The 26,855-nt window shown below is 36.0% G+C and overlaps 1 protein-coding gene across 2 annotated transcripts in view; it reads right to left on the reverse strand.

Moving 5' to 3' along the window:
- COMMD10 (COMM domain containing 10) overlaps positions 1-26,855 on the reverse strand; it is a 62,665-nt gene that overhangs the window by 34,573 nt on the left and 1,237 nt on the right. Inside the window, exons 3-6 of one of the 2 annotated variants that reach the window (XM_087958031.1) lie at positions 25,248-25,358; positions 23,720-23,875; positions 14,920-15,030; positions 7,936-9,910 (exon numbers count right to left, since the gene is read on the reverse strand). In XM_087958031.1, the coding sequence (XP_087814157.1) occupies positions 9,818-9,910; positions 14,920-15,030; positions 23,720-23,875; positions 25,248-25,358 (471 nt within the window). In that variant the 3' untranslated portion in view covers positions 7,936-9,817. Of the gene's footprint in view, positions 1-7,935; positions 9,911-14,919; positions 15,031-23,719; positions 23,876-25,247; positions 25,359-26,855 lie in introns of those variants that run through there. The other variant, XM_026673466.2, reaches the window with a different exon arrangement.

The following is a 26,855-nucleotide window of genomic DNA, read 5'->3' on the forward strand; positions in this document are numbered from 1 at the left end:
TTTCATGGGTTAAACCCATCAAGCACAATTCATAATTTCAGAGAGGAGATCGGCTTCAATGGAAGTAGTCATTTGAAAGTAGCCATTCCGAGAGAAGACTTTGCCCAGAAGAAAAAGAATGCTAAATTTTGCTTTTTGAATTGGGGTTTCTCTGCCCAGCTTTGGGAGGCTATGCAGAGAAACACATATATAACACACATATAACCTCACAGAGTTCAACATGCTTTCTGGCCAACCATATGCTTACAAAATATATACTTTTCCCCACAGACTTCTGTTTGCAAAACTTCTAGACCTACCGTAATAAATTACTTTCCATGTCCTTTGCTATCTTATCCTCTGAATTCATTAGAGCAGATTGAGCTGGATTGCCCACATTCTTCTTATACTGTACCATGTTTTTCTCCAATTTCTACAAGAATACTATTCTTGAGACTGTTTTAAACAAGACAAATTACTATCAGATCAACTTTAATTTTCATGCCTGACAGTGAAGTTTTAACCTTCTCTCTTTAAACTATTATGTGAAACACATTATAGTTTTCCACTCTGTTGGTATTTTATTTTCTTATTTCCCAAGTTAAACATCATGCTGTTTAGATTACCTGTCCTGCTGATTAAAAATGTAAGAATTTTTTTTTAACCCTATTTAAAAATACCAATTTGGATTTCAACAATGGAGGCGATGATTCACCCAAATAATCTGGATATCACTAAAATGATTAAATATAAGGATCTATTGGATACACAAGGAAATTTGAAATCGTGGCAAGAACTTCAAGATCAGTGGGCATATCTTCAAATTCAAAGTAGATATAAACAGGACAAGAAAGAATTCGGAATTAGCAATAAACTCCAGCAATTAGATAAAATTTTATTAGGATCAGGCAAAAAAAAAAATAACAAAATTTTATAATTATTTATAGAAGTAGAAGAAGAAGAAGAAATTGTAAAAGGGAACATGATAGCCTGGAGTAGGAATATAGGACATAGCATCACCATAACAGAATGGGAAAAGGTCTGGGGTAGAAATAATAAAATTACAAAATCGGTAGCATACAAAGAAAACGCCTATAAAATGTTTTATAGATGGCACCTTCCTCCTTCGAGATTAGCGAAGATGCACCCCAATATGAGTCCGAATTGCTGGAAATGCAAAAAAAAGAGGGAACTTTTTTCCATATGTGGTGGCCCTGTACAGAAGCTCAAAAATATTGGCAGAAAATTAGAAATTGGCTGGAAGAAATGACAAGAGAACAGATCGAATTCAAACCAGAGTCCTTTCTGTTAGGGATCTTTGATAAACAAATATCAAAAAAAAGTGAAATATATAATAATACACATTTTGACAGCGGCCAGATTGGCTTTTGCACAATGTTGGAAGCAGCCTCATGTTCCATCAGAGGAGATGATCATTCAAAAAATTTCAAGTTGTGCAGAAATGGACAAATTAACTTTGGCATTAAAAAATAAAGACACTTCAATATACTACAACAGCTGGAACTGCTGGTACAAATGGATAGACCAAAGATAGACTTCACACTAAAAGGCAAAAGAGGATAGGATAAATCCATAGTAGTGATACACATGTAAGGATTAGGTGTGTGTATATGGCATAAAATAAGGATAAAAAAGAGGTCTTACAAACTGTTGAAGATGAGAATGTTTTTAATTGTTTTCTATTTTTTTTTCTATTTTCTTCCCCCTTTCTTCTTTTTCTCTCTTTCATTTATGTATGTGTTGTTGGTTTGTTTTAATTGTAAAATCAATAAAATTTATTTTAAAAAAAATAAAAATGTAAGAAATTGCTGCTGTAGAAAATGTGGTTATGCATGAGGATATATTAGTCCATATTAATCAGTTTGGGGGGGGAAAAACACCAGAAGTTCAAGTAAATGCTATCTACTGCAGATTGGAAAAAAATTATCACTGTTGACATGAGTATAATTACACACAAAACCCATCATAGATTGTGAACATCCACCATAACATCCACCTAAAGAAAAAGGTAAGTTAGTTAGTTGGTAAGTGAAATAGAAAAGTTTTGAAATGGTACAGAAATAAGAGGGTTTCTAGGGATGTATAAATTCTAGACTACAAAAAGTACATTCTTCATGTATGTGGACTTTATTCAGAATGCGAAATGTTTGACCTGATACTCCAGCAACCATTTTAAGGTTTGATATTTGGGTCACAAATTCTCAAACTGCTCTAGCAACAACTAGGAAATCATTTTGCTTTTTCTTTTATCACTATAAATCACAATGCAATATAAAGTGTTGAGGATCTGAGATTGCATTATTAAGAACCAGAGCATTAAGAAAATATATACATGATATTAAATCCTGTCTGTAGTGTCTGTAGTTTCTTTATTCCTTGGGAAGAAATTATGATAAATGTTGGCCTGAAATGAATAATCATTGAGGCAATCAGATCTTGTTTGTGTTTGTTTGTGTATGTGTGTTTTGGTAGAGGAAAAGAAATAGTTACTGTGTAGTGATATAGCACTTTGATGATATCCAGATTGAATATCTGAATAATTAAAACAACAAATTGTTTTCATTAGAAACGTAAGATTAATAGAACATTTTACACATATTTCTGCAAAAATCAATGCTCACCATTGCAGTTAATAAGGTTTTCTCGTTGTTGTGAATATCGCATATATTGAACCATTAAACAACTCAACAGTCTGTATACACATTTCTTTTTCTTACAACATTCTCCTATTATACACATTTTTGTATAATATTTTTTGAAAAAGTATTATTTCAGAGAAAATGCCTACGAATGCCAGCAGTTATATGCTTGCTTGTGAGACAATGAATTCTTTTGCATTGATTACAGTATTTCATTTGAAAAAAAACCCATGCTAGATTTCTATTATTCTTACATTTTAGTTACCAAACTAGGATGATAATGTTAATAAGAAAAATCTGTTAATTTATCTGGAATAAGACTTCCAATTCGACAGAAAATAAACTATTTGAAACAAAAAGAATGAAATATTCTAAACAGGGCCGTAACATGGTACATGTGTGTTTGTGTATTTTTTTAATTTAATGTGATATATGAATCCCACTTCTTTCTTGGGTGGATTCAGATATAATGCTAAGCTAAGGATAAACAAATCATTTGGTGGCTTAGGGTTATCCATATCAAGCTCACAAAGATCATGTAACAGCAATTAGAAAAAATCAGAATGGATACACAGATACTATTCTGAGATCTGCATATTCCAGGACAAAAGACCAAAGATTTTGTTGGTTTCAAATTTATAATTTTCTTCAATAAATCTAATAGCACCTTGCTGCAATGTGGAATTAGCCCATTTTATCGAACTATTATACTGTTGTTTTTAATTATTCTTTACACTTCAGTTTTCTTCAATACTCAGAAACCAATTATCATGTTTCCCCGAAAATAAGATCCAGCATTAGGGCTTATTTTTGGGGAATGTCTTTTTTCACACAGGTGGCTATGCAATGTCCAAGCAGGCTGGTGCCACCACCACGAGGCAAGGTAGAAGGTCGGGCGGGGGTGATGCCATACCACAGCCACTACGTGCCCTGCCTCGCCATCCTATGACATCCTCCAGTGCAATATCATCATACATCATACCATTATACAATAATTTAAATGTGCAATGATAAGGACATGGCTTATTGTTTTGTAGGTTACTCTGGCAAATATATTTCTGGAAAAACCAGAACTCAGTCTTGCTGGGTTTTAGTTTGTTTCTATGTATTCAGATTTTTAAGCTTTCAGGCATTAAAAGATACCACAGTATCTTTGGTTTGGCCTGGGATGGCAATGTAGGACTGAGTTCCATTAATGTATTGATGAAACTTTATCCCAAACCGCCTTGGCTGTTTCATATAGATATTTAAGAGAAAAAGAAAATTGCTAAGCTTCCCCCTCGTTCCCCACCACTACTAACATGAACCATCATTATAGTAGGAATGCAAGGACTACAAAATGGTGCCTCCAATTCCCAATTTCAGCAGGTGGTTTGAGAAGGAAACTATGGTAGAGAGTACCTGCTTAAAGGGCTTCTTGACCTTCTGATCAAATTAAGGCATGCAAGTTTAAAACAGGATGAGAGTCTTTATTCTTCAGTTACAAATCAGTTAAAAGGTATGTACACTGCTTTCCATAATACTGCCAGATAATAGTTAGGATTCTGGAAAATTCTACCTGTCAATGAGGGATAGTATGCTATGAAGAATGGATTTGCAGTTAAATGTAATATTGAAAATGTCTCAAAGTGTGTTTATTGGGGGGTTTGCTTATTTGCAGCAACAATATTACAAAAATAAAACCAACATTTTTGTAAAAAACAACTCATCCGCTGGGAAGATCAAAGCTATTTATTCCTTCTTTCTGAGTGTTTGCTATGTGTACAAAAAAAACCCTGCTTTATACTGCGAGAGTAAAAGAAAAGATAAAGCTGGAAACTGCAGGGTGTTAAAGGGATGCCTTAAACTGTTCCTGTTTTGATAAAAGATCATTATCAGATTTTAGGCAGGGTTCTCTTGAACCAAGTCTGATAGCCCAAAGTCAGATAGCTACATTAGAGATTCAATGCCAATTCTCTAGCTTTAAATATTTTCAAGCCAAAACTCATCTCAACATGGGTGGTGGGGTTTGTTTAGCCATTAGCTCTTCTTGTGCCCTATGCTTTACTTTCATCATTCTTGGACAGTAACAAGGATTAAAGGTGTGATTCATTTCCCCTTATTGCCTTTAACTGGACGATTGCTAAACCAACACGACTAACATTTTTGTTCTTGTGCTGGTATAAATGTCTCCAATTTCTCCAGATTTATCTTGTTTATTGGCCAAGAAAAGGGCATATAGAATCATGCTGAATCACTGATCTCAAACTTCTCTGGGAAAAGCAACATAACCCTCTATATCAAAGGTGGTATTCAGCAGGTTCTGACCAGTTCTGGAGAACCAGTAGCAGAAATTTTGAGTAGTTCAGAGAACCGGCAAATACCACCTGTGGCTGGCCCTGCCCCCATCTATTCTCTGCCTCCCGAGTTCCAACTGATCAGCTGGGTCTTCTTTTGTTGCCCTGCACAGGAGAACGGAGCTGGAAAACAGGTTATTAGGGTGGGGAAGGAATGGGATTTTGTAGTAACCTTCTTCTGGAGTGGGGTGGAAATGGAAATTTTACAGTATCTTTCCCCTGGAGTTGGGTGGGAATGGAGATTGTACAGTAACCTTCCCCTACCATGCCCACCAAGTCATGCCACACTCATCAAGCCATACCCACAGAACCAGTAGTAAAAAAAATTGAATCCCACCACAGCTCTATATGTAGAGATCCATTTGAGTAGGGTAGCCTCGCATGTAATAGACAAAATCAAATGTATCTATTAATCTGGAAATCAATCCTTTTCCTTGTGAGGAGACTACAGTTTTCATCTAGGAACTGATTTTTCTTGGCAGATTATTTCTCTTCCTCCCCAGATAGTCCCTTGTGTTCTCCAGATCTACCTTGAATCTCAATATTTTTTGGAAGGATAAGTCAGTGGGAGACACATGTATAATAAGCAAATAGATTTGCCAGCTGTGGATATTTCACAAGTACTGAAGATGAAAATCATTACAATTCATACAGTGACAACACTATAACTCAAAGACAGTATATGAGCTCTGCATTTATATAGAAATGAATTAAAGCAAAGAAATTATGAAGAACCACCTATAATCTGATATTGTCAACACTACTGATTTGAACAATATCCTACCTAATAATGGCTCCTGTATTTTCTAAAAATTCATAAGGCATGAAGCCATAATTAGGCTGGCTTTCTTGAAAGAAACAAGAAAAAGCAAATTTGCTCTTAAAGGAGGTAGAGAAAGCAGAAGGAAGTAACTATTTTCATTGCTATATGGTCTCAGCCTAAAAACTGGCTATTATTAGATATAGTGAAGGTGGGATGAAATAGTTCAAAAGGCAGCATATTGAGAAACTGTTTACAGACTCACTAAATTTCTCAGTAACTGATATAAACAAGATAAAAAGGAGTTACAAAGTTAGGAAAACATAATTTTCATTTAAAACATCAGCATGTTTCTTAACAACTTCAGCTTGTGTTCAATTTTATTAATTATGATTACTATATTTCAAATAGTTTTTTGACATTTATCAGTAGAGAAAATGACAATAAACTTACAGCAACCTCCCACCAAAAGGAGGTCTTGTTATCATATTTTCATTGATTATAAAATGTGTTTCAAAGGCAAGCCATTTGAGCAAAATATAAATTTTCATATCTGGTAAGTATGATTATTTAGATTTTATCAGGCAGTAATTTAAAAAAAAGAACCAACCAAACATACTGCTTCTTTGCATTTACACTATAATATTATCTGATTTTATTTTAATCAAAACCATCAGGAAGACTATATTCATAATTAGCTGATCTTTGATGAGTTGTTTATTCTGCCTTGCAATGCTCTATCTAGCAACATATTGTTACTCTCTTTATCATTCAGATATCCTGTACTAATTCTACCAAAATAAATCAAATTACTTAGCATAATAGATTTAACCTTCTGGCACATATTATCAAGTACAAAAAAAAAAGACAGTCAGATCAATTGGATCCATGAGATGGTGCTAGTGTTGTGACTATTGTTGTCTTCAGCTGCCTCTGCATGTTTATTCATTATTATTTTGATTGTTTTCTTGAGTTTTTCATTTTGACTAGCCACCCAGAGTCAGTATTGATTACAATTAACTACTATAATGTCTCAGCACACAAAAATTATGCCAACATGTTTACAACACAGATATTGAGAGAAAAGCAAAAGACCTGGTAAGATTTTTGGCTAATTCCTTAAAACGAAGGAAATATAGGGCAATGATTCAATTATTAGAGGTGAAAAATGAAATACATAAAAACTTCAGTGGAATAATAAACTGTCAAATTTCAAAATTTATTCAGAATTATAAACTAGAGAATGTATTGAATGAAGCTATACAGGTCTTTTAAATTTTTGATTAAAATTCGAATTTTTAACTTCAACTAACCATCCAGAGTCACTGAACACCCAGAGTTAAAAGATGAACAGCCATAATTAGAATACATCTCTTTCGTGGCAGATATTTACTGCTTTTCACATTTTTTGAAGAACTGAAGTGATCCAAATAGAAGCCATTATCTGTAGCTCAAAAATGAATTGTAGAGGTCTTGGTGCTCTCTGAGCTTGGATGTTTGCATGCAGATATTTTATTACCAATTAGGCACAGTAATTGCTGCATACTGACATTACCTAGATGAGTAATGAAACATCAACAGAACCCAACAGAACTGAAATGAGGTTAAGAAAACTGTACTTCAATTATAAATTTAATTTGGTCATGATTTACATTTAAAAACATGTTTTCATTGTTCAATATGGTTGAAATACAAAAATACCATCAGGATGTTAGAGATTTGGAATCAATGAAGGAATAACATCACTGTTAGACATCCACTGTCACTGTAGCATTACAACACGGTCCAATAATTGTGAAATAGGTTATTTCAGTTTTCTTGAAACTCTTTTGACCTTGAAACATTTTCAAAGTAATAGAAATAAAGACAAACTGTCTCACTCTCAAAATTTGGTTTCAAACTAAAAAATAGTGTTCTGTAATTTGAAACGTATATTATTATCGTTACTATTATCATTGTTTGCACATGTCTATTACCAAATAATTCCAAAGTTGGCTAAAATAGAATTTAGTTTTGTAACATAAAAATTATGTTAATAAGTGATTTACTTTAAATTTGACAGAGATATTCAAGTAAACATATCTATAACTGAACTGGAAGGATTATTTGTGAGTTAACAGCAATACTTTTACATTAAAAATAAAAAAATATAAAAACTAGACACCATGCTGATGAAAACAATAATTTTGAACACAGAAAACTGATTTATTCTTTTATTTATTTGCTCTACATCCTGGCTTTCTAGTCTGGAAACCTTACAGTGACCTAGTTTATTTTCTATTTAAAATTCTTCCCACAAATAAAGACTCTTGTAATATCACTACTTAATACAATTTTCAGAAAACTAAATTATATTTTGTCATTAAGATGATTTCATGGAAGTGTCTTGGGGAAAGGTAGATTAAATACAAAACAGAGCATTTTATCATATTTATTTCTACCAGCGGGTATTAGATCTGAATTTATCAAAATTGCTATTCATCATTTTATCAGTGCTAGTTTTAAAGTTAATTTGTACATGGATTCTGGCCTTCTGACACAAATATAATAACACTGATAATAAACTCCACATATGGGAATAAACTCCTGGAGAGGATCCTGTTGGCAAAGAACTACAGTCCAATATATTGAAGGGCACATATTATTTAATCATTAATTATTATTGGATTAGTATTAATCAACTAATCCACACCAGTTCAGTTCTTTCATAACTGTAGCTTAATCAGTCAATTTCTGTGTTTTTTTCAAAACTTGATTTTTTTTGTCCACTAATAGAGTATATCAAAAAGTCGCAAATTCCCATATCACGGTAAGGGTTATTTCTTGCTTGCTTACTTGCTTGCCCTGACTCCTTGCTTGACTGCTGTGGGCTGCATAATTTTTGATAAGTTGCTGACTTTGTGCCCCCCCTTGCTTGCTTGCTTGCCACGACCCAGGCCCAGCTGTTGCCAGCCAGGAGCGCTGCCACCAGTCGCTCCCCTGTGCCTGCCTGCCTGGAGCCCCCGGCGGCTTTTAACAATGTTGCAGGAAAGGCCTGGGATCCACGTGGGCTGGGAGTGGGAGGCATGGCTGGCTGGACACTGCCCAGGGTGCGATTCTGGAAGAGGAGGAACGGGTATCCCTGCGGCCCTCGCCCGCTCATGCCGCCACTGCTGCCACCAGGAAAGGCCAGTGGTCTACAGCACCCGTGTTGGCAAAAGGGGTGAAACAGTGGTGGATGGACTGATACGCGCAGGGAGGAAGGATACCGTGTGGGAGATTGCATCATCGGAGCCCTTACCAGGTGTTCCCTGGCCTGTGATCTCCCACACTCCCCAAAAGCCGCAAAGGTCTCGCCTCCCCTCTGTCACCTGCCAAGCTTCCTCCCACCACGCTTCTCTTCTTCCTCGCCAGAAGCACTCGCACGCCCAGCAGGAAGATGGCTTGGCAAGTGCCAGAGGGGTGGCGAGTGCATTGCAGCTCCTGAGGGAAGGGTTGAGCCTCCCCCTTGCAACATCTTCACCTAAGGGCATTGCTGGCACCCACTTCCTACAGCTCAGGAGTTCCATGCTCTTCCTGCTACCCACACCTTCCCGGTCGCAATCATGTCTCATTTAAAGCTCTTGTTTATCTTAGCTCCGAGACCAAAAAAAAAAAAAAATCCTGATCAGCAGAACTTCTATTTCTAAGCAGGAGAGAAAGCCACAGATACCTGAAGTGGCTCCCCTTGAGCGCGGAGAAAGGTTGCTATTTAATCCTCTTTACCCTCCGAAAGTCCCTTCTACCTTCCCGCTTCATCTCTTAGCATCTCTTCTCCACCTACAGGAGCCGCATTCTTGCGGCAATTGGTTAGCCTTGTGGCTGAAGGGAAAAGCGAGGAGGCAGAGGCTGCAGGAAAAGTTGGAGAGACAGGAGGAGGGTCCCCCTTCCCAGCCTGCTGGGGCTGTCTGCAATCACTGCTGTTCCCCTTTGTGGGGGCAGAGCCTGACATCTTTTCTCTCGCCTGGCAGCCATGGCTAAGGAAGCGCTGTCGGCAGGTACTTTAATGCTCGCTGCAATCCAAAGCTCAGCTTCCTGCTCTCGGTCTCCCTCTGTCACAGGTGTCAATTCAGAAGCTGTGTGAGGAGGGCTACAGAAGGTTTCGCCTTCTTCCTCCCTCGGTTCATCTCTAGGCAACAGTGCATATAGCCAGAGAACTGGGGGAGAGGGAGAGAAAGAGAGGGAGAAGGAGAGATGAGAGAGAGGGAGGAGGGAGGGAGGGAAAAGGGAGAAAGAGGGAGAAAGGGGGAGAGAGGGAGGAAGAAAGAGAGAGAGAAAGAGAGAAAGAGGGAGAAGAAAGAAAAAGGGAGAAAGAAAGAGAGGGAGAAAGAGAGAGAAAGGGACAAAGAGATGAAAGAGAAAGAGGGAGAAAGGGAGAGAGACAGAGACAGAGAGGGAGAGAGAGATGAGATGAGATGAGATGTTGCTTCTTATGGGAAAGGGGAGTTATCTAAACAAGAGCCCCCTCCTCACTTTACCCCACCTGAAAGGGGAGGATCTTTTTTTGTTGTTGTTTTTGTTGTTTATTTGAATAAAATGAAATCCACTATTTGTACCCAGTGTGGCTGTCCTTTATTTCCTGCTTTTTCAACCTCGGCTGCTTTGCGCAGCACAGCTGAGGTTGAAAAAGCAGGAAAGAAGAGGATTTTCAAATGCTGTGCACATGCGTGCAACGCTTGTCAGCTGTCCGGGTGGCAGAGCTGATGATTTCTTTCAAATGCTGTGCATGTGCGCATGGCCAAGTGCGTTCACCGAACCATTTGTAACACTGGTTGGATCCCACCCCTGTGTGTTGGCACTTCACAATAAATAAGTGGGTTTTGTGTTGCAGTTTGGGCACTCGGTGCCGAAAAGGTTTGCCATCAATGACCTAGGGCAATCACTCTTTCACCTTTAAGAAGCAAGAAATGGTAAAGCACCCCCAAAATCTTGCCAAGAAAACTGCAAGCAGCCACCCAGGGTCAACACTGACTTAAAGTCCCCCCACCCTCAAAAATAGAGCAAAGGGAATCAACATCCCCATAGTTAGCTTCTGCTTTTGTGGTCACGCTGTGAAGTGGAACACCATGAGAGACAAGTCACCATGGAGTTAGTTTCCTCATTTGGATTCCCATTAATAATTATTACCAATAGAGCCAAGATAGATTATCACACAACTATTCAAATTCATGTTTCCTAAATAGGGAGATTACTGACGGGGGGGCATGAAAGGACAATGCTGGATTTTAAAATTATTATTATACATCAGAGGAGAGATCTCTGGATTCAGACTATTCAGTTTAGTAGCAGCCCACTAATGGAATAGAAAAGATACCAAAATAAACATATATAAATACTGTGAACTGCAACCATCACATCTCAAAAATGCTGCTCCATTGATGGGATTTAACAAAATGTTGTTCACAAACATTTGCAAAACTTTTATTTTCAAAGGATGGAAATAGTTTGGGATGAGCTTGTCCCGCCTAATTTGGAAAAGGCCAAAAAAGTATAATACAAAGTGCTCACTGTCTTTGCCTGATGCAGGGTCCTTCCTTTCATTCCCATGCAGCAATAATAATCTAAAATGGTTTTATTAGATCAACTATGACAGATTTTTTTAAAAGAAGAAATCTAAGCTAATAAAAACATTTGTAGATTTGCAGTCTCTTGATATTCCTTCAGTTAGAGAGTTAATTCCTTTAACAAATATAATTCACACACTAAAATGCTTTTGCCTTTCAGACATTTTAAATATCTCTTGAAGTATTTATTATATTTCAAATACAAATAAAAATTGATCCCATATTTACTATTTTAATTTTATGTAAGCTAAAGGCATTAGATCCGAATACTATCAAACGTCCTATTGTATGCAGATTAGAAAAGTAAACACAGTTTCCCTCAGCTACTTAAATCCACAACTGAGTCAATATTATTGGGGGGGGGGGGGAAACTCACCCACAACATCAAAGAAACTTTAAAGAGCTCTATCGCCCTCTAGTGAGCCAATGCAATGAATTTAGGTCAAGGAGTATTGAAACAAATATTATTAGTAAACCCATGTGTTTTAGAATTTAAAGCCTAGAATTAATCTTAATTACAAAAAGGTAAAGGTATTTAAGAACATATGAAAACAAGCTGTGTATGATCGATAAAAGCAAGAATTAAATCAAAGAATTTATTTTCAAAGAGAATCATCTCTTTATTTCCAAAAAGCAACATACTTTTACAAAAAGCTTTCTACAGTACAATTGTGTTCCAGTTAGCCTTTTTATAATTTAAGCTGCAAATTAACACTAATATTTTTGCAAACAAAATGCTTGCCGTAAGTGACACCTTGGGGGAGGGGAAGATCCGCCAATGCTGATAAATCCATTTATTTAGCATGTTTATACTTTACTTTTCAATAAAAAGTAGCTCAGCATTTCTAAAAATTGGTATTTGCAGACTTCCTTTTAAAGAAGTCAATATGTGAGTGCAATATGAAGCACTTCCATTTGCTTATCATCAGAATCTGTGTCAATAAGGCATAGATGAGCTTAGCAAAGCCGCAGCCAATAATATAAAGACCATATTTTGGTTCAAGAATGTATAATGGAGAATTCTGCTTTAGGGTTTTTTCTTTTTTGAAGCCCAAAATTGCTATCACTATCCATTTATCTTAAGATTTTGACTGAAGATATTCCCATACCATAAGTTAGTAAAAAAAAAAAATCTTTTCCCCTGAATACAATGTCTCCATTTGCACAATTTCTCTACTACCTCAGCCTCTTGATTCTGGAAATATAAATCAATATCAATATCAATATAAGCTATCCCAAAATCAAATTATGTATTTAATCAATCACAATAACAAATAAAGCTATCTACTTCACTATTAGACCTTGAATCAGAAGCTTAGGATATGTGTTGTTGGTGTGTTTGATTTCTTTCTATATGTGTCATTAATCTTTAGTACAATGCATCATGCCATTGGTTATCAGATTCTTAGCCCACAGATGTTTTTGAATCCACGTATGTTTTAGGTGTTCAAGTTACAATGGTAGCTACATATATGTATAATTTCTTCCAACCTATGAGGAAAAACCCTTGAGGCTACAATATAGTAAGAAGGCACATGTAGAGCTGTTCTTTGTAACTTCCAATAAGCTTCATAACACAATTGTTCATTTCTCCAGATAGTATAGGGAACATTATGCCATTGATCCATTACTGACACAAGTTTCTCTCTGCCATAATCTAAAATGCTTTCACTTACAAGCTTTTAAAAATTTGGACTATATGTAACACTTTGATACTGATTCACTCCTAGATTCTTCCATTATCTTTAAGATCAACTACAGGCACGCCATTATTATAATAGAAGGATTCTTGATTTAGCTGTTTGCCAAGTTCAAATAGGTAAATATGGAACAGGTGTTCTTGAGGATTCTTCTACATCAGCTAATTCTGCTGACTGCCAGAAGTTTGATTGTGACTGGTTCAAAGTTGACTCATCCTTCCGAGGTCAGTAAAATAAGGACCCAGATTGTTGGGGGCAATATGCTGACTCTGTAAACTGCTTGGAGAGGCCTGTAAAGCACTAGGATGTGGTATATAAGTCTAAATGCTATTGCTATATCCGCATATATTTTTTTTGCATAAACATCCACCGAAGTTTAAATCAAATTGCTTTCCTAAGGCACTGAATTCTCAACTCAACACTCAATAGTTAGGGCAGAACAGGTACAAAATAACTTCATTCTTTTATATAATTTTAGTAATACCTTGACAGTTGTTTCCTGGTCTTAAAAAAGAGGGGACGAAATTTACAATTACAAGATTAACTGTGGGCACTTTCATACATCACTGTTTCATACATCCTTAATCTGTCATAAAATCTGAAGCTGACCCACAATGATCCTCAATTCTGCTGACCTCATATCACCCAAAACACAAAAGGGAATATGATGAACACTCACATGATAATATGTGCAAATAAATGATATTCTACTCACAACCCTGGAGTAACAAAAGTATCTTTATCTCTATTCTACACAAAAGGCAAATCAATTCCTAGCAGTATATATGGTTTCCATTATATATTTGTCTAATAGTTTTTTTTAAAAAAGTTAGCAGAGAGGAAAGGGAAGTTTTAAAATTGTCGTCATGATTCCATTGTATTTAAAAACTCCAAAGAATTATGAAAGTAAAATAAAACACCAGTATGTCAGCAATTTCCTTAATAAATATAATCAAAGTTGTAACACCATATGCTGGCATCACAAGCAAGCGTGGGTATAAATTCCTCAATACAGTTTTGCATGTTGCTAAGGTGGCAAAACAATGGATAACAGACCAGTTTCAGGAACAAGACACTGAATCTTAGTTCCATCAATCAGAAAAAAAACACACAAAATTGTGCAAAGAAACACTTTAAAAGAAAACACCACCTTTGATATAATTTCCAATGAACCAGAAATAAATCAACTTAGCTTCCCAAAACGAACCAACATTAAAAGATTAGACCAAAATAGAGTAAATCTTTTGTTCAGAAGTATCCTTATCAGTCTATATTTCAATGGCATATTTAAATTTACATCTTGCTTCTAATATCTGAAGTACAGTGGAACCTTGGGTCGCGACCGTAATCCATTCCAGGACTACGGTTGCAACTCGATTTGATCGTGACCAGAAGCACGACCATCTGTGCATGCGCAGACAAAAAAAAGTGCCGAAGGGGAAATTTTGCCACGGCAATTTTCAGATTTGCTTGGTCGCCACCCGAAGATCTGTTCACGATCAGAAGCAAAAATTCTGGTCGTGACCCGATTTGGTTGTGAACATAACCTTTTGTGACCCGAGGTTCCACTGTATAAAGGCTGACTTAGTGTTGCCCACAACTGCCTGTAGCTGTTGGCACACACCTATGCTGAGAAGGGGTTGGTGGGTAAGCATAGGTTGCAGATGGCACAGACAGGCTGATGCAAACACCTCCCAAAGCCCAACTGTACGTTGTGCAGAGAGTGCCCCTTGTCCAGAATGTTAAAGTTCACAGACCTATGAAAGCAACAACTACACAACCGTCTATGAAAAACAGACACATATTTTCCCTCAGGTGTAGTGCTTGATCCTTAATTCATTCATTATCTCCAAAGCTGCTAGAACACAACTGAAAAAAACGTGACAAAACAAGAGCTCTTACCTTTGAATCTTCACTGCTGACTCCAAGTTCTAATACAGCTTGAGGAGATTTTTGTTTTGCCTGCATGGATTGAGCCATCTGAAGGTTAAGTTGCCATCCAACTGTCTCAAGCTACAAAACACATATCATATTGATTACTAATGTGGTAAGTGAAGTATGGCAATATTTTGTTTTTCAACACTGCTTAGGAACAATTGTCAGCCAATGAGAGTGAAAGAAAAAGAATTCTACCATCTTTCTTCTCTTTTCTATAACCGTCTGCCAGGCTTACTTTTACAATCAGGTTAAAGAACAAATATTACTTATGGTTGTGTTAACAAACCCAGAATGAAGTGAATTACAATTATCATTGTTATTAAAACCCACAAACCACAAATATTTCTTAAAATCCCAGTTACCATAGATATTAACTCCCAAGGCCATAAAATAAGTGACTAGAGTGAAGCTGTTGTTGAGTAAAGATCTTATTAAATCAGTGGATTTTGTTCCTTAACAGTGCTCCTTACTGATTTGTGACAGTAATAAATAAATAGAAGGGACCCTGATTTCTTAGCCCTAAAACAGAGTTGGATCTTTATATTATGCAGATCATATTGAAATATTTTTATAAATATTTTTAGAAGCTAACATCTCAAAAACGTTCATCATTACTATGATCTGAATCTCTTCTTTTGATAAACTGAATTCCTAAGGCAATTAAAAGAATGCACAATTTACAACATATAGGAAAGAAATACATGTTATAAACTAATGCTAAAACCAACAGCAGTGGAAAGCCTAGTGAAAGAAATGCATATGGGTAGAGTGTTTATTTGTGAACAAATGTATATAGAAAAGTAAGATCATCTTGAAATTATTTTTTCGTCATACTTTTCAATGTTTAAGAAAGAACTGCATGTTACTGTACCAATAAAACATGCAGAACAGATACTCGACTTACAATCATTCATTTAGCGACAGCTTGAAGTTACAACAGCACTGAAAAATTGGTCTTCACACAACTATAACAGCATCCCCATGGTCATGTGTTCAAAGTTTGGGCACTTGGCAACTGGAATGTATTTATGACAGTTGCAGTATCCCATGTCAGGCTTCCAAGTAATAGATCCATTGCAAGCAAAATTCCAAGGCCGGTAGATTCCTCAAAGAATAGTATTGGAAATATCATATTGGCACATATCTAGTGAAAACCAACTCTGAAAGGTCCCATGGTTTTCACCTAATTAAAAGTAAAAGTTTTCCCCCCAATTCCAAACAATCAGTCACACGGCCCAATCAAGGCAACGTCCGCTGGTCAAGTGACATCCTTCCTCTGTCCAGGTGTGAGAACGTTCTTGGTTCCCAAGAAAAAGTATTCTGTTTTGACTACACAGCCCCTACTATCTCTAATCCTCCCTCCCTATCCCCTCAGTTCCAGTGTGGTAGCACTGAAGCTCCAAAATGACTTCAGCCAGGCCAGCTTTAGGGTTGATATCCCAGTTATCTGGTCGCTATTTGAGATCTTCAAAACTGACCTCTGACAAGCAAAGGCAATGGGGAAAACCAGCTTCACATAACAACCATGTGATTCACTTAACTGCATTGATTCACTTAAAAACCATGGTAAAAAGATCATAAAGTCAGGCATGACTCATTTAAAACCACCTTGTTTAGCAATGGAAATTTTGGACCCAATATGATTTTAAGTGGAGGACTACCTGTATAAAATAGCTGAATTCTTTCAATATGCAACAAATTTATGTTCAATGCTTTGAACTTACATAGACATTCCTACAGAAAAATTAAATGAGTGGAAATCCAGGCAGTCATGAAACTAACCAGAACCCTGTTTCATTCAGCTCAGAATTATCTACATAGTACTCAATGGCAGGAAGTTTTAAGGTTTTAAAAGTGGGACTTTCTCAATCTTATCAAGAGATAGTACTTAATTTGCAATCCTAGATGCTAAACATTCAACTTTATCACTTCATGATGCAAACCAAATGCTATAGACATACATATAATCTGTCCCTTCATTTTAATCCATAGCTAAATAGATACTGATGGCAGACAGCATATAATTTGTACAAGCTAAAATATATTACTTTGCTTATAACTATACTGGAACATAACTTTCTAATCCATGTCATGCTGAAAGAGTTTGCTATTAAGAAATATTTCCCTCACAGCTGAATATTCTTTGATAGATTATTTCATCACTTTTTTTAGCTGAGAACACAAAATACAACATTTACGTTTAATTCATACTGAACTGTAAAAGTACTGGAACAATTACATAACTGATTAAGCAGTCAAAGGAAAGGCAGAAAACCTTTTCATAAATTTAATAGTCTTACTTTTTAATGCTTGCTTCCCAGCCACCCCAACCTCCCGCACCTGGGTTTGGAACTAAGTTATGCTTTTAGAATCCTTGATTAATGAACCCTATGCAGCCTGAATGCGTTATCTATTTATTTTACTGAAAGGAAAATTGAATATAATAGACCAATTCAGACCACTTAAGATATATGATATATGGCCACAGTAATAATCGGACAAGGGATAGAAGTAGAAAGACATGCAAAGAATTAAGCCTTCCAAATAAGAAGTGTTTTCTTAGAAAACAATCATATATTGACATATATAGTAACTACGTATCAGAATCAAGTTTGAAGACTAAGTTTTTTTAGAAATGTATTATTTCCCCTTCTAAGTATAATTACAAAACATCAATTGCTTTCCAGAAATGAGTACTTAATAATATAAAATGGAAGAGTGAAGTAGGCAGAGTTTAACTTTAAGAATTATATGTTCTTCCTCCTTTAAAGAATCTGCATACTGCACCACTGGGTAAAAATAGTAGTGTGCGTATGTCTTTGTTCAGTTATTTGTTTTCTTAAAATCTAAGTGGTGCGCTAATGCATAAAGTATTAGACCATAAAATGTACTTGACCCAGAATCCTTTGAAAGTATGCAGGTACTGTATGTATGTATGTATGTATGTACAACACTCCACAAGAAATGAGAATGTAGCATAGAACCTTAGTATCTAGGGATAATGAAACATATTGTTACTTATAAACTTGTGGATAGTCATAAAAATAAATGATAGCAAAACAAACATCACTTTTCCCAAGCCATAACATTTTAATTGTTCTAGTATTTCTTATATTTAGCAAAGAATGACTTGCTTCTACCAAAAACAAATTAAGCAGTATAGTACAACAGGATGAGCTATGAATCAGGAAGTTCAAATCTTGCCTCTCTGAAAAACTTTCTATAAGACTTTAAGGAAACTTGCTACTTTCAGGATCATCTTACAGAAGAGCTGTGTTAAACTAATGCAGATCATATTCAACTCCAATTTTAAAATAATAAAAAATCAGCTTTAAAGCTGTTAAAATATAATCTTTTTTTTAAAGCTGTAGAATCTATGTTTTCTGAATTATTTTTCTGGACCAAATGATTTAATGACATTATTGGCAAGATTAGACTCTTTTGGAAATGATACATTACATGCAGCTTGTGCAACCAAACGTGCAACTAAAAAAACCTGATAATTGTTTACTGTTTTGCAGTAATATATGCAGTATGTTGTTTATTCAATATGCCATAAAAGAAATAAATAATATGCATTAGTCTAATAGCAAGTACACTTCTCATAACAATTCATGCCTTGAAGAAAACTCAGAACTAAATCAAGACAAATGCAGATGGGAAACAGATAATATTAAAAAATAATTGTGGCAAGGATAATGATAAAAATTTTTTTAAGGCAGGCTCACATACAAAATAAGAAAAAAATAACCCACCAGCAGAACAAACCACTCCCCAAAATCTATGGTGCTGATAAAATTCATCAAGCAACTACTTTAACTTACTGGAGGCCCAATCTTACTATTCAAGCCTTACACTCTTCTTAGCTTGGCCTACATAAGTAGTCATTGGGTTATGACCGTAATTGGGATCAGAATTTTAAGCAAGCAGTTGTTAAGCAAAACATGTGACTGCCACTTAGTCATGGCAGTCCCAGCAACCCAGGTTGCAGTTGTTAGGCCAAGACCACATGGTCATTGGGTTAGGGACCTACGTTTTTCCTGCCCCCACTTTCTCCCTTCAACTCTCTCTTCAAGTCACCCCACCTGCCTATCTCACATTTCTGCTGTTTTGGCCGGGTTCAATCACCTAACCCTGCTGGCCCCACCGCAGATCCCTGACTGAAAGTCATCTTCTTCCTTCCGCTGTTTGGTCAGGATTCAGGCAATCATCAAGGGACTAGCCCTGCAATGTGTGTGGCAAGTACTACAGAACCCCAGTTGCTGAACAGGTGAAGGCTTTGTAGAAGAATGGCTGGGTCAAGTGAACAGATAGCCTCTGGATGGCGCTCTATCCTTTGCTGAACCCCCTTTGCTCTGGATAGCCTCTGTTGGCGCTCCATCCTTTGCTGAACAGCCCCCTCCCCCAGCCAGGTCTCCAGAAGCACTTCCAAAATAAACCACAGAGTGCACACTGCACCTCCAGGAAACCCTTGCCCCTCCACTTTGTCCAATTCTGCCATCAGCCTCTTGGAAAACACCAGACAGCATGATGAGCATGCTATGCCTCAACATCCCATTGTGCTCTCCACGGCCTATGGGCTAATGCTTCTGGAATGAAGGGTGCCAAAAAGTCAAAGGTGAGGGAAAGATAGGTGAGTAAGGGGAGTTTAAGTAGAGGCAGTTTACACAGGGCAGGAGAACGTGGTTATGGCACGCTGTGACTGGTCATGAATAATGAGGTCTGGTCAACAAGCAACCAAATCATGTGATTATGGAGATGCTGCAATGGCCAGAACATCAAAGACCGGTTATGGTAGTCATTCAGCCCCATCATAGTTTCAAACAGTCACTGAACATATGAGAGTAATCTGAGGGATTCTATAAAATTAGAAGTACTGGATGTCTTCAAAGCTTGAAATCATCTACAAATTGCTCCAACTCGAAGCCACATGATTACATTTGATATCTCAAATCAGTTTAAGGGAATACTTTGATTGAATTATTCCTTTGAAGCTCCATGAAGCCCTAAAAACAATAACCATGAAACATTACAGCATATCTATTTAAGGCTGGTTTAGCTCCTGAAAGATCACATTGCCAGGGAAGAATGGGGTGAGAACGAAAAATCAGACCAGTAATGTTCAGACTCCAGTAAACATCCTGCCTTCTCAAGAAAAAGATGCCTCCAAAAAGAAATGTTACATTATATCTGTATAATTTCTAAAAAAACGTAAAATACTTAGTTTATTAAGTAAATAAATCTTCAATAAGTATGAATAACTCTTATGTATCTAAATTAAAACATTAATGTACTGAGCACTGTTTATTGTTATACTAACTTCCACAGAAAAAGCCTACTGGCATTTCCTTTTTTGGTGAAAGATTCACTCTCAGATAATTAATTTACTACTTCTCTGCTAAGTTTACTATTTATCTATGCTTTTCTTTATGTCTATGAGAGATTGTCAATCATCTTGGTCCTGGTTGTCTCAAGAGTACTTTTCAAAAGGCAACTAGACTTTGTTTTTTTCCTTGAAAAATCTTTCACTTCCCATCCAAGAAGGTTCTTCAGTTCTATTCTTTTTTTATATTTCCCAGAAGAATCAAGACAGGATGGTTTGTGATACAGTATTTAAAACTTTTACTATGTTAAACAGAAAGCAGTTCAATAAATGCAGCCTCATATTTGGAAGGTGAAATAATATATCAGTCATATATTTTATGCTAGCACTAAAAAGTTCTGCATTTTATCTGAGCAAGCACAACTTTTTTCCAGTCAGAATTGGTGGTGTCAAAAAAAATGAAATTATTCCAACCATTGGACCATACAGTATATCTATAGCTCACTTCATGACCACAATGGAACTGGTAATATTATCATAAAGCGAAAATCATGTATTACAACAGTCTTATATCACTTCCTATTTGGTCATTAAGCGACTTGCAATTTTACTTTGGTCATAAAGCTGGGATATTTTAACCTTGTTATTTTGAACAGTCACTAAAGTAGGCACTCGGTAAGCAAGAGCTAACTAGAACTCCTATGAGAAGTCTTAACACCTAGTTGCTTATATATAAATCCAGCAAGAGGGAAGGGGAAAACATGCCATAATTACGATTTTTAAAATCAACAGAATTCAAAATATTACATATTTACTTCAGAGATTTTTATACAGTGTGATGAGAAGATTCTTACCAGTAGAGAAAAAGGAAATTATAAATATATCTTTTGAAACGAATAAATAATTTGCTTTGGAAAAGGGCTTCCTAATGCAGTACTTTACAACACTGAAGTGAAACAATCACCATCAAAAGTTGTTTATGGCACAATAATAAAAGTTTCTTGAATTACACTTTCATATAATACACTATGAGTCAGCCCATTCTAGTCCTATGTGATGTCACTCCTGCACTTAAAGAAAATGGTAAAAAACTTTACTTGTTAGATCTTGGCTCATATCAGGAGCTATTTCTAGTAATAGAAATAGCTATTTCTATTACTAAAATATTTATTACTAGAAATATTTATTACTAGAAATAGAAATATTACTAGAAATATTTCTATTAATAGAAGAGCTATTTCTTGAAATTCTAGAACTTGAAAACCTTGAATTACGCCGTCTTCGGTCTGACTTAAGCATGGTATATAAAATCATACATTGCAATGTCCTACCTGTCAATGAATACTTCCCTTCAACCATAACAACACAAGAGCACACAATAGATACAAACTCAAAGTAAACCGCACCAAACTTGATTGCAGGAAATACGACTTCAGCAATAGAGTGGTCAATGTCTGGAATACTCTACCCGACTCTGTAGTTTCTTCCCCAAACCCCAAAAACTTTAACCTTAGACTGTCTACTATTGACCTCACCCCTTTCCTAAGAGGTCTGTGGGGCGTGCATAAAGCGCACCAACGTGCCTACCGTCCCTGTCCTATTGTTTCTCTTATTCTTTTATTTTCTTATATGTACCCATTTCATGTATTCACAACTATGAATACATTTATACTTATTATCTTGTAAACAATTGGCAAATCAAATAAATAAATAAAAATAAATAAATAAATAGTTCTGACATCCTGACATTAACAGTGCTCTAATTAAGGTGCTAATATGAAGATTGATGTCCAGGATTTCATCCAATTAATTTCAAAGCAACTATTAACATGACTTTCAAAATTCTCTCTGCTTGACAGAAATATTTTAAATGTTATACATTGCAGCCACAAACATTTGATGTCAATTACTAACAGAACCCCACTACCCATCCCTCTCCAAAGATACAAACTGCAAGAATGCTCAATGCTCAAGTTACCATGTAAGAAAAAGCAAAGCTCCAGGATCCTTAATATATTGTATGACTGATTCATTCACAGTATCTTCCAATCTAGAAAAAGATATTAGCAGAAGCTATGCAAGCAATTGTTCTTCTTTGCAGCAATCTTTCCACACAATTTTCTATAGCTAGGTTTCCAGCCATACCTTTATTACCTCTTCACACTTCATGCTTCATGTTTTTACCTGTCAGTTACTAAGCATATATCCTTTTGATCAGTGTTTTTCAAACCTGACAATTTTAAGATGTGTGAACTTCAATTCCCAGAATTCTCCAGCAACTATGTGGGAGACCATACATCTTAAAGTTGCCAAGTTTGAAAAGCACTGCTGTACATATTTTAGACACTTCCACCTCCAAAAACCTCAGCCAGTGTGTGCCTCATGGGAGCACAGGTCTAACAAATATGGAGAACACCAAAATACAGAAGAATACAGTATACAAACTTTCATTACATAGAAAGACAATGATTAAGCACCTTCCATTTTGCTCACATCTTCCCAACTCAGTTCATTTACCATCTAAAAGAAGCAGTTTCTTTTAGAATGTAAGTTTTTTAACTCTGTACATTCTAATTTCTGTCACCTCTTTAACATATTCTTCTCATGTGCACTTTTTAATTACACATTTTAAAAAAACTGTAAATCTTCAAATAGTGACAACCAATTAAAATAAGACAAGGCACAATGGAGAATAAGGTCCTCAGCAATAAAAGAGAAACCATTCACCAGTTCATACTGCACAGCATGCCTCACTCTAATTGTATATCTCACTTCCACTTTTAAAGGACATAATGGTTCACCAGGGTGCGTTCAAATTTATTTTTTCATATCAGGAAAGCTGATTTTTCATTATATATGGTCCAAACTTTGATTTAAACAAATTTTGGGAAACTTTTAGGCCCTGTTTCAAACCACAGTTTGTCTTAAACTATGATCATGCATGTCAGGCCAATAGAAAAACTAAGCTAAATAATGATTTAGCATTACATCTTAATCATTCCAGAGTTTGTGAAGTATCTCCTCTGTGAGATGTTCAACCAATAATTTAACTATTTAAAACAATATGCAAAAACCACCCCTTTACAGAAATAGTTTCAGTGTCTTACTTGATTAATATAAGGTTTTATTTATATTAGGAGAGAATTTTATTCAATAGAAAAATCTGCTATAAATAAAATAAGGAAACCTTCTAATATCATAAATATGGCACAATTATTTCTTTTAAGCATAATATTAAACATAACATAGATATTTTTATATTGCTTGGCTCTTACTAATAAAATAGAGGTTTTTTTCAAGAGAAATTTTGGTACATATAGTTATTGCTGGAAATGATACTCATTTGCTACAACTCTGACCAATCTTGTCTGTGCTTAGAAAAAAACACTATCTATTTTCCCGATTATTTAATGTATTGCACAAATTTCAATCATAATTTACCTTATGTGGTGACAAAATTCTTTGTCTAAACTTTTCCACAATTTCTGGACCTGCAACTGCCCATGTGGTAACAAATACTTCTATTTTATCATGATTCAAGTTAGAATGCTGCAGCTGCTGTTGTAAAATAGTGTGTTTCAAATTGTGATAAATGGCCTGTAAAAAAAAGATATTCAAAGCATTGTACATACTTCCATAAATGTTATTTTAAATGACAATTATGAAGAACCCAGGGAACACTGAACAAGTGTTATCCACTGTGCAAATGTGATCTTGGATTTCTAGTAACAATAGAAGCATAGGACTGAAAAATGGATATTATTCATTAATAAAATGATCATAGAATAAATATCCCTGAAACAAAAAGGCTAGTTCTAAAATAAAAGAAAACTGATTCAGTGAGGACAAAATTATTTATATAGCGTATCTAGCAGTCTGGAAATTATTACTAAAATATGACATGTAAAACCAGAGACTATGTGACTTGTACATCTCTTCAAGTAATTCAAAGAAAGAGATTCCAATGCTATTATTTTTCTTTGATTTTTTATTTGCTTGAATCTCAAGTGCTGCATAGATCATGGCTATGATCTATGCTAAGCCATGGATTAAGACACAGCAGTTAAAGGTTTGCTTTACATCTTAAGCTATAAAAACAGGCATGATATTCCCTCTGAAAAAAATCGGGCCGGCCAAAAGAGACCCCCACCGTGCGCCAAGAAATCGCTGCCCAACTCCCTTTTCCTGCCGCCCGCCTGGGCTCCGCTCACACCGGCCGCCTGCCCAGCCTCCGCTCAGGTATCCGGTTGGGCTGTCAGGAGTTGCTGCGCTGGCGGCCTCAGCGCTCCAGTCCCGCGTTGCCTCGGGAAGGAAAGGCAAAACCAGGAGCCGCTGCTGCCGTTGCAAAGCGCCGCCGCGGCTCTTCCTTTTTGCCTTTCCTTCCTGAGGCAACGCGACTGAGCCACGCAGAGCCGCGCCAGCGGTGCAACTCCTGACTCGGGGCCTCCGAGGGGAGGGGAAGGAGGAGAAGAAGGGGGAAAGGGGGGCGATTCCCAAAAAAATCGGAATTCCGATTTTAATCGGAAGAATATCATGTCTGATAAAAAAATAGTTGAAACAACAGTGATTGGATTCACAGGTCTAATGACCTTTCTCTGTTTCTGGCTTATCATGTTGCATGAATTCAGCTAATCATGGCAAGCCTCACACACACAGAATTATATCAGCAATCTAAGAAACAAGAAGCTTGTATTCTTGCATAGCTATATATTTCAACCATATATCATTATAATATACAGTTCAATCCAAATTGTATTTTCTTAGAAGTTCAATTGTGAGCAATACACTTTATATAATAAATTTTAAGACTGCAGCAATAATTCTTCAATGTATAGTGATGGTCTCTACTTTATTTCCAGGACATTCTTTTTTTTTAAAAAAACTAGTCATTTGAAGCACTATCTTTTAATGTCAAACTTTAAAAAATATTTACAAACATATCAAAATTATAACATTAAAAAGTGGATACCTGTTCCAAAATGAACGTTATGGTTTCAAGTGCAAGATGAAGGTCTTGTTTTTCTATTGAGAATGCAGCTTGAAGTTTTTCTTCCTCTTCTTCTGTGAAAGTACTCTCTGTCTGAAATTTGTAAAAAATTCCAGTTTATTTTTTTTAAAATAAGGAAATTGTTTAAATGATTGCACCATGCACCATTCCCTACCTGCTGCTAAATATGAAAAGAATAAAAAGAATCAAATGCAAACTTAAATACAAAGGCAAAGAGTTACCTGAAAATATAAATAAATTTCCTTAGCTAGCAATTTTTCTTGCAAAGTCACCAGGGGGAAAAAGGTGTGTTCTCTAATGTTCATAAATAAATAGTGAGACCCAAGGAGAACAGAATGCTTCACACCAATGTCATTTGTGCTGATTTGACTCTTTGTAGATAAGGAAGCCTCCCAAATTTACCTTCTTTAATGTCTAACTTCCTTGACTAAAATATTGTCTATATTGAATTCTTTATTTATATAAAAGTGTTTCCTGCAGCCCTCTGCCACTTATGATCATGATAGCTAAATACTGGTAAAGTTGCCATTCAGATGTAAAAAACCAAAAATTGCAATATAAAATAAACAAAACACTGCTTCCACACAAAAAAATATGCCTTTTCATTTTCCCCCCCAAATAATTGTTTTATTACATTAAGAGATACAAATAATATATCAGGAATACAACTATTAGCTGAATAAACTAAAATTGTTAATATTATGACAATTTAGATAAGGCTTTAAAAAGTTGTACAAGGGATGTTAAATGCAACTCTTGATACCAGAAAAGGAGGATCTCTTTCAGTTTAATTGACGCCAGATAGATTACAGCTATCATTTTTAGTTTTAGAATTATTGTACCATACTATAAACTTGGAATGGCATGTGTTGAAGAAATACCTATCTCCTACAGTATATGCCCAGCCAATTCAATCTGGAAGGGTTAGTGCATTAGTGGGAACCATCAATTAAACAATGCCACCTATCATGACCCTGGAAACATACAGTATATTTTCTGTAACAGCACCTGCCCTCTAGAATGAGATTCCCCCAAGATCCCAACAGCCTCAGCCCTGCTGAGGTTTTGAATGACATGGAAGACCTGACTCTTCACCCAGGCTTTAGAAAAGGATAACCAAAGCCTTCCTTTAATTGTTTTCCTTTGTTCCCATCTGATCTTGTCATTCTGCCATCTTTACTCTTTTTTCTTGTTTTTAATATGTTAAACAGCTTATAAACTGTCCAGTCACTGAAAGTCAGGCAGGATATAATTAAATTATTAGTCTCCCTAATGACTCATAATTACCATTTAATGAGACAGAAGTTGATTTGATGTTTGAACAAGATTTTTATTTTATCCTATTTTAATGAAAAATAGATTAAAAGAATGTCAACCCTACTCTGAAACAGAATTCACTGTTATAATCATTTTACAATCTCATTCCCTTATCAGAGAATCCTTCAGAGATGTAAACTATGCCCAGAATGTATTGGCCCACATGGCTACTTGTAGCATTCTCGCAAATGAAGTTCATATATTTGGAAGCTGCCCAGATAATATTGGGTTGTTTTCACTTTCTATACCAAC

The sequence above is a fragment of the Notechis scutatus genome, chromosome 2 (assembly GCF_049901735.1).
Source record: "Notechis scutatus isolate UNSWTSFEM ecotype Mainland chromosome 2, rNotScu1.2, whole genome shotgun sequence".
Taxonomy (NCBI): Eukaryota; Metazoa; Chordata; class Lepidosauria; order Squamata; family Elapidae; genus Notechis; species Notechis scutatus.